The following is an 8,920-nucleotide window of genomic DNA, read 5'->3' on the forward strand; positions in this document are numbered from 1 at the left end:
TTTTTATGCCTTTTCTACTTTAAAAGATGGGATGAGAGGCGGATTTATATTACAAATTAGATACGATTTTTTTTTTTATCTCCAATTCCTCCTTTGATTTCTTTGACTACTACTAAAATAGATTTTTTTTTTATTTTTTTCTTGATTTTGTCTCCATCTCTAAAGTTGGTGGCTAAATACATTTTTTTTTTTTTTTTGGGCAGTGGCAAAAAAGAAACTCCCTATCATCTCTTATTGTTTTCTTTCTCACATAATTCTTGGAGCTTGAAAATGATATTTTTTAGTAAAAAAAAATATTATAAAATATGATACTTTTCCAATCAATATCTGTCACGTGTACAGTGCGAACAAAATAACATTATTATAAAATTTTAGCGTTCCTATATTACTCTAAATTTCAATATGCTTTCTTTTCTCCCCCAAAAAATGACATTATTATAAAATTTTCAAAAAAAAAAATATTAAAAATGGCATGTCTATGATAATAAATAATTAGTTGAAATCCTCTGTGGATAATTACAGTAAATGAAAAATTATACAGTTTTATTACTACTTTATTTCATTAATTAATTAATTTTCGAATAAATAAGATAATTTCATATACAGTTTTATTAAATTTGCTAATTGTAATATGGATGATGATGTCGAAGATCTGTGGATAATTTTGCCCACGGGGGTTGCTTCCTTCAATTCAATCGCTGATAAATTAATAAAGTAAGGTCGGTCCCGATGGAATATCGTATCGTTTGGCAAAGGAAGGAAGAAAGCAGCCAAGAAAAGAAAAGAAGAGAAATTTGTTCGAAAACACAATTGAGATAGATTGAATAAATATCTTGGAACAGAGGTAGTGATCTGAGACTTGCTTCATCGGCCGTGCTCCGATCATCATCCCCGCTACCCTCTCTCTCTCTCTCTCATACTTTCAAATTGTTCTTCTTTAATTTTATATAAAGAGAAGACATTAACGGAAAGAAGGATCGATCGAGGCGTGGAGATGCAAGGCAAGTTCAGCTTAATTAGATGGTGTATGGCGTCGGCTCTGGCAACCCCTTCACGATGCCGCAGAGCTCGGCGTTGTCCGGAATGTTGTATTCGTCTCTGAGAGATCTCTCCGGCGACAGCACGCTGATGTACAGCTGCTGCCCTCTGCTCGCTCTCTCCCTCATCTCTGATCTCAGGTTCCACATTCCGGCGTTGTCTAGCGTCGTCAAGATCGCCGCCCACGAGTTATGGTAAACCTGGATCGTGTGCCTGCTCACCGCGTCCACCAGGTTGTAGTTCTTCCTCTTCTCCGGCGTCCAGCTCCCCGGCTCGATCGCCACCGCGAAGAACGAGTGGCCGTCCAGGTGCCATGTCTGGATCGACTTCTCGTGGTTCTCGAAGATGATCTCTACGAAGTTCCGGAAGGTCGCGTTCAACACGTTCGGTTGCAGGATCACCTGTTACAAACACGGAATAAACAAAATTGGCTTTGAGACGGGTATGATGCAAGTGTTGGGTTTCAGATGAATATAAATAAGTCGACTCACCTTCGCGGGTTCAGCCTCATCGGGGCTGTCCTTGATGATGTCGTACTTGAAGACCTTGTCGGCGACGCCGAAGTACTCGGCGAGCTTGAGCGGAGTGGCAGTGGGGACGTGGGAGACGCCGTTGACGGTGTAGACAAGCTTGCCGTCCTTGTTGGCCATCCGGTTGATGAGCTTGATGGTGCGGGTGATCTTGATGTCGCCGTAGTGGTAGGATCCCTGGGGGTTGGGCCGGGCGGCGCTGGCGGTCAGGTTCCACCGGAAGCTGCGAAACTGGTTGAGCGACCAGGCGATGCCGGCAGCGCTCTTCGGTGGCGGTGATGGCAGATCCAGAGACACCGGCCCCTTCCCGTTGGCGTAGCGAACAATGCCGACGGTCATCAACTCTTTCTTGGAGAACCGGCTCGACGCCACCAGGTAATAGTCTTTCGGGTTCTGGTTGGCGGTGACCAACACGGACAAGCACTGGCCGACGTGAACATCGAGAGAGTCATAGACGTTCTGAACGGTGTGGGAACCCTCGATCTCCACCACCTTCATCGCATGACCTTGGAACCGGACGTTAATGGAAGTCCTCATCCCAATATTGCAAAATCTGTACCTGTAAGTCTTCCCGGCTTCCATGGTGAACAACGGCTCCATCTTCTCCCCAACCTTGCCCGACTTGCCGTTGATCTGAATCCCGTCCGGGAGCCCAAGCGGGTTGGGTCCGTTCAACAAACCTGCGAGGGCTTTGTGGCCCTTCAGGTACCAATCGCCGACCAAGACGGAGAAATCATCGGCCGGTGTGTCGAAGGGGACGGGGATGAGAGCACGGCTGTGAACGCTGATGGGGCCAACGCCGCCGGCCGCCCGGTGCATGGCCGTCGTCGGGAAATAGTAATAGCTGCCAATCTGGTCCTTCACCTGGAACTTGTAGGTGAAGTTGGATCCCGGCAGGATGGGGCACATGGTGCCGGGGGTTCCATCGACCCACGAATTTTTCCTCTGCTGGATACCATTCCAGGTGAGCAGAAACGGCTCGTCGAGTTGGTTGAAGACGTTGACGACGATGTTGTTGTTCGACGTGCAGTTGATTCTGGGACCGGGGAATTGGCCGTTGATGAGAATCACTTGCTGGGGGATGCCCAACGGGGAGAGGGTCCCATAGGTCACCTTCCACTCGTAGAACACGTAGGGGTCCTCGGCGTTCGCCAGAGAGAGGCAGAGCAGCGCTGTGGCGGCGGCCGCCAGCAAGGACTTCCTCATCATGGCGCGGCGGAATCCGGTGATCGGGCGGCTGGCCGGGCAGGTGGCTCCTCCTCCTCCTCCTTCTCCTCCTCCTGCGGTGATTATAATATCCTGCCCACCACCGCTGCCAGTGGCGGAGCTCAACCTATCCAATGATTGTGTTTTTCCTTATTTATTGATTTGAGAAGAAGGGGGAGGGAATGGTTAAGTTCCAGATGATATGGGCATCGGCGGGGGGGCCCTTTTATAGTGAAGAGCTTCTCCATTTTTACTGGGCTGCCCTTTCTTCCACCCCCGCTCTTCGCGCTTCTCCGTCGCTTTCTCCGGCGAGGCCCGGTCTTCCTTTCTCTGTTATTTAGCAAGTTTTCCCGCTCATCTCTCCCGTTCCGTTTTTTCATTCGCTATAATAATAATAATAATAATGTATCATATATAGATTTTTGTTCATTTTTTGATCTTTTATTTTTGGAATTATTTCTTTTCTTTTAAAAGTACTTAATAATATAAAATTTTATTTTTACATAATCGTGGCATTATTTTTATTTTTTTCACGATAAATTATATTTTACATTTTTTTTACTATATTTTGTTCTAGCAGTAGCAGGGAGATGCACTTAAAATAAAAAATACTTTATAATTATGATGAAAAATAAAGGAGTGGTCTCCTCACCAAACCAAACCAAAATTACTTTTTTTATCAGCAATTTGGTGTAGAATGGAGCTATATAACATAAATTAATAAACAACATTAACATTAACCATAATTAGGCAATCTTTCTTGCTGCTTAGGCCACATTCATATTTTCTATTAGGAGGGTATTAATGGTTATTTGCTTTGACATTAGTATTAACATTTTATTTTTAACAGTTATGCCCAAAGGTGGCCTAGGCCCATCCCAGAGTCTATCGAAAGGAAGTTTCCTTCCGGGAGACTCTCCAACAAGGGTCTCTCAAGTCACAAGGTCTCCTGAGTGACCACGTGGAGACACTCGAAAATTCCATAGGATCATCATGGATGGAAAATTTATTCGGATCGATTCTACTGATAAGATGGAGTGACATCTTCCAGAACCTCTCTAGGTGTCTCCAAAAGATCCTTTCGGGAGACTCTCCATAAACCTCCCTACAGCGAGAAACTTTTTCGAGAGATCCCAAGCCCCTTAGATTTGGTCACTTTTCACGCTGTAAAATTACGAACAATGAGACAAATTTACCTCTGTTACTCGCTTAAAAATTTAGAAAAAAAAGTAATCTCGAGAAATATAGATATTTTTTTATTTATCAATTTCATTCTTTAAAAATATATATATATATATATCTCCGATTAAAATATACTTAAAATTCTAATTCTACTGCACTTTACTATTTCTACATCTTCACTCAAAGAAAAATCAAAAAGCTCATATGAGAGATATTTCCTTTCTTTTCACAAATCTTCTAGTGACTTAAAGTCTTACCCACATCTATAAATTAATTATTGTATTACGTAATAACAATAATTAAATATATCATAACATTTTAAATTTCAAAAAGTTATAGCATTTATTTAAAAAAAAAAATTAAAGAGTAATATTTTCTAATTCATAATATAAAGTTAAACTAAAAAATGAGTTTTTTTTTTTTTTTTTTTAGCTAAGTAAGAAATTTAATAATTTAATAAAAAAACATTCTTTATAACTGAAGGGGCCCTAAGGTTGCTCTCAAGTTGTGAAAAAACTTTTAATAACTATAAATATCTGTGAAAGTATGCCACTTTCAATTTTTATAACTCAAATCTAATATTTAAGACAACTTACTTAGACTATTGACTTCAATTCTATACAAAAATAATAATAATAATAATAAAAGAACAAAAGAAACATTCAAATTTTTTTGAAATCAACATAAAAAACCCTTTAAAAATGGCCTAAAATTGCATAAAATCTCGATGCAATTTACCTTTTTACAAAATGCATAATGCCTCCGTCTCAAATAAAATGCCCATTTCAAGGATTTTGGCACAAATCTTAAGAGAACTAAACAAACAATCAAACAGATTAAATAAGTGGCACCCACTGACAAACGAAACAATAACAATGCAGTTATGAACTCACAAGAGTTATTTACTAATTCTGGTGCAACCACCTCGCCATTTCAGAAGGAAGTAACCAAAAACATATAATTTCCAAATGATAGTCGATGCGAAGAAGAGCTCTCCTTCCTTGAGCTTATTCCTATATTTCGATGGGGTTGATAACATCTACACTAAGCATTATCCCCCACCCCCCCCCCCCCCCCCCCAAAAAAAAAAAAATGGTTGAAATTCCACAAAGCTGTATCATCCCCCCACCCCCACAAAAAAAAAACTGCCAAGTTTGTTATCTTCACAATGCTCAAACATTAAAGCCTTCAGCACGTAGGCATTTACGGTGAGCCTCAATCCATTTCGAACATGCAGCTTCCCCATGCTCAACAATGCACTCATCTCTCAGTCTCTTGGTGTCGGGGCAAGCACAGCAAATCTTCTTTTTTGGCTTTGATGGAATTGGATCAGATGCTGTTGTGGTGGCTCCCTTGCCTGTTTGCAACCCGGATGATGCTACGCCAGAAGAGCTCTGAATTGGCAGCCCACCCATTCTCACAAGTACCTGTGCAAGATAGGAGATAAATTGGCCTCAAGGGGCAAGCAACCAAACAGAAAGTGAAAAAATCAACATGGCCATTCCTGACCTGAGGAAGGCAAACAACCAATAATCTTTTGAAGATAGCCTATAAATGGAAACAAAACAACAGATTCAAAAATAAACTTGCATATAGAAGTTAAACGTAAAACCAACCCAATGCCCTTCTTATACACTTGCATAAAGAATGGATCTGTTTGACTTTACTGTTGTTTTTAGTTTTGTGTATTTGTTTTAACTAGGTGTCCCTAGTGCATAAGACCCCCCACTTTGTAAGGGTTGAGGGGGAGTTGTATTTCTATGCAGCCTTCTCCTTGCTTTCTTTTTTCTGCAGAGGTTCTTCAGCGCAAACTTGTAACCAAAAGAAAAAAGGGGAAGGCTGCAAAATGCTGAATTTGTTTTTGTAAAAACAACCTCCACTTTCATTTTTTTGGGGGAAAAACAAAAACACTAAAATGTTATTTTTCTGTTCATATTTTTGTATCCATCCCTTCAACAAACCAGTTATCTCTGTCATCAATCCAACCTGCAGGGAATGACTAGCTACACCCCTTTCATCAATCAACTTGTCCCCTCTCCCCTGCTCTCCCTCTGTCAGATCTTTTTCTTTTATCAACTCAACCTTAATTGACCAACCAACCACACACTCTTCATTGAGTGACCAGCCATTACTCTTTCATTTAATCCCTTCATCAACCAACCAACTCCCCTCTACATTTGTTCTTAATCCAGATCAGGGGTTGTTGAACCCAAATTTGGGGCTGATGACCCCAACTTTGCATCCGACCAACTCCACTACAGGCAATAATTCACGCAAGCTAGCTGTTGGAAATAGGAGAAAAGGCAATAAAGTCTAAAATTTGTAAGAAAAATACTTGTTTTTGTTAATATAGAATAATCTGTTATTATAATTCAAGTGCAAGCCTATACACCTGTAAGGTTGTTCATTTGTGACTAGAAGTTCATGGTTCAAATTTTCAAAAAATATTTCTTTGCGAAATCCAAGTAGAGATACATACAAAAAAAGACTCTCGCCTCACCCTTGCAAAATGAGGAGCCTCATGCACTTGGAATGTCCTTATAAACACAATATTTAGTTTTATTTTTTAACAGAAGATGAAATAAAAACAAAATAAGTAAAAGCAAATACATAGAAACTGATAGCAACATCAAATAATCCTAATAATATCGCTAGGTTTTATAAGATTAAGAATCTTTAATATTATTTGATATGTTTCTATTTTATTAGGACTATGATAAAATTAAAGTGGTATTGGAATATAAACATTGCTTATTCAAGTGTTCCAGGATCAGATGTTTTTTTTAATATTGGATAAACATCTTGAATTCATTTTCAGCCAAACCAAAAGGTCTATTACTGAAGACAGAATTGTTGGATGAAGTCATGAAAGTATAATGTTAATCACACAACTTGCAGGGTAACCCACGAAAGGATAAACACACAAAAAAATGTTGACAATTAATTTCAGCAGACAACACAGATAATAAGCTCCTAAAACATATCTACCATGGAATGAAATAACCAGAACAAAAATTATAGCAGAACAACACATGTAATATTCTTCGAAATGTACCTGGGTAAGAGCACACAATAACTCTACTTACGAAATGCAAAATGAAGCTCCTGCTAAGGATGGTAAAGCAAAGTTTGCATATGAGATCAACCCAGATCCGAGAAAATGAGAAGATAAACAAAGGGAGCGTAACCATGCGGATTTAAGATTAGAAAGAAATAAATAAAAATGAAAACAAAAATGCGCGCCAATCCATATGTGAGAATAAGGTCTTAATATCAACAAAAATCAAAATAAAAAATGTGGAAAGAAAAACAGTGGGTTTTGCTCACAGAACATCCAAACAAACGAGATCGACAATTTTACCCATCTGAATCCACTGATTATACACCACACACAAACAGTGGATTTTGCTCACAGAAAAGGACACACAAAAAAAAAAGAAGCAACATGATAGAAAGAATAACCAACTTATGCAAACCCTAGATATTCAACTCTGGGTGTTCATGAGCCAAATCCGTGAAAAGAGAAAAGAAGCAACAAGAAAGAAAAGGCAGCTTTTCAGCTAAGAATTGAACATGTTGCAATATCAAAAAGGAAAAGAAGACTTCAAAGGGGGTTACCAGCAACGGCTTAATCTGAGAGATTGTTGATTTTCGCCAAATAAGCTGGGTTTTCAGCCGCCGAGACGGGAAATCGATGTGCGATTCTGTGCGAGATAGGATGGAAGGTCTGGAAACCCTAACTGCAGAATGCTTCCGATTTATATGCTGTGGCAAACTTGTCAATAGTGACGAATGCAGGGAAAATTGTGTAACTTTGAATTAAATGAATGGGAAATTCTATTCATAACCACCTATTTACTCTTTACGATCATAACTAAAATAAATTTAATAAATACTCTTCATATTCATTTTTATAAGAAATGCTATTTGTACATAAACTTTTATATAGAAAGCTTACAGAGATAATATATCGCGATATTTTGACATCAAAATATCGCGATATTTTGATCCCTGTTCATCGCCTTCTCCCTCTCCCCCTTGCCTCGCCACTACAACCTCACCCGCCTCGCCTCGCCGCTGCCTTGCCTCGCCTCGCCTTGCCATTGCAACCTCCGCCGCCTCGCCTCGTCACCTCTGCTGCCTCATCGTGTCGCCTCGGCCGCCTTGCCGCTGCCGCCGCCGTCGCTTGTCGCTGCTGCTGCTGGGGCCGATGGTGCGAGAGAGAGACAAGAGAGAGAGATGCTTTGGGCATTTAGGTCATTAATTATAGGAGCAAAATAGATATTTTGATTCTTCTATAAATATTTATGTAATATATGTTCTGTACAAATAGCATGACTCCATTTTTATTATTCTTGAACAGTTACTTATATTCCAAAATTATCTTCTCCCACATATCCCATTGCGATAGCGGTGGCGGCTAGGTTTGGAGAAGATGACAGCCTCCGAACACTAGAGTTTCAAATCGACCACTACCACAAATAGTGCCTTCAAAGCATGGAGTTCGAAAGCACAAGCCGCTTCCGAACTCCAAGGTTCGGAAACGGCCTGTGCTTCCAAACTCTAGGATTCGGAAATAGCACATATCAATTTCCATTTATATGTATATAATATAATATATTACACATTTCATTGCAATTTGCTTGTTACTTTTAATTTGCAATTTGCACTTGCTGCTAACTGCAGTTAAAGTGCTCTTTTAATCTTATTATTATTATTAAGATTAAAAGTAATGAAGAGCCTAATATTTATTTAATAATATTATTTATTTATAAATAAGTTATTTAATTCGTGTTCATCTTCAATTTAGTAAGGGTAAATTCGTGTTTATCTTCATTAGAAATTATCGTTCATCTTCTCCAATCACGGCTCTTCATAAATTGCAAAATCAAAAACACATATATACATACATATACACATATATACACATATACATTGCAGACACACACACACACATATATATA

At 39.4% G+C, this 8,920-nt stretch overlaps 2 protein-coding genes across 3 annotated transcripts; both read right to left on the bottom strand.

Moving 5' to 3' along the window:
- Nucleotides 1-783: 783 nt before the first annotated feature.
- Nucleotides 784-3,093, bottom strand: LOC127797842 (L-ascorbate oxidase homolog). Its single transcript, XM_052331001.1, has 2 exons — nt 1,530-3,093; nt 784-1,439 (listed from the first exon to the last, which is right to left on the bottom strand). The coding sequence occupies exons 1-2, from the start codon at nt 2,775-2,777 to the stop codon at nt 1,017-1,019; spliced, it is 1,671 nt and encodes a 556-aa protein (XP_052186961.1). The 5' UTR covers nt 2,778-3,093; the 3' UTR covers nt 784-1,016.
- Nucleotides 3,094-4,762: 1,669 nt separating this feature from the next.
- On the bottom strand, nt 4,763-7,726 carry LOC127796397 (cytochrome c oxidase copper chaperone 1-like). Of its 2 annotated transcripts, none has more exons than XM_052328523.1 (2): nt 7,575-7,726; nt 4,763-5,383 (listed from the first exon to the last, which is right to left on the bottom strand). In XM_052328523.1, exon 2 carries the CDS (start codon nt 5,369-5,371, stop codon nt 5,129-5,131), a length of 243 nt encoding a protein of 80 aa, XP_052184483.1. In that variant the 5' UTR covers nt 5,372-5,383; nt 7,575-7,726; the 3' UTR covers nt 4,763-5,128. The 2 variants fall into 2 exon arrangements, with proteins under 2 accessions (XP_052184483.1, XP_052184484.1); XM_052328524.1 differs by lacking the exon at nt 7,575-7,726 and adding an exon at nt 7,012-7,566.
- Nucleotides 7,727-8,920: the final 1,194 nt, after the last annotated feature.

Source organism: Diospyros lotus, chromosome 3 (assembly GCF_014633365.1).
Source record: "Diospyros lotus cultivar Yz01 chromosome 3, ASM1463336v1, whole genome shotgun sequence".
NCBI classification, from domain to species: domain Eukaryota; kingdom Viridiplantae; phylum Streptophyta; class Magnoliopsida; order Ericales; family Ebenaceae; genus Diospyros; species Diospyros lotus.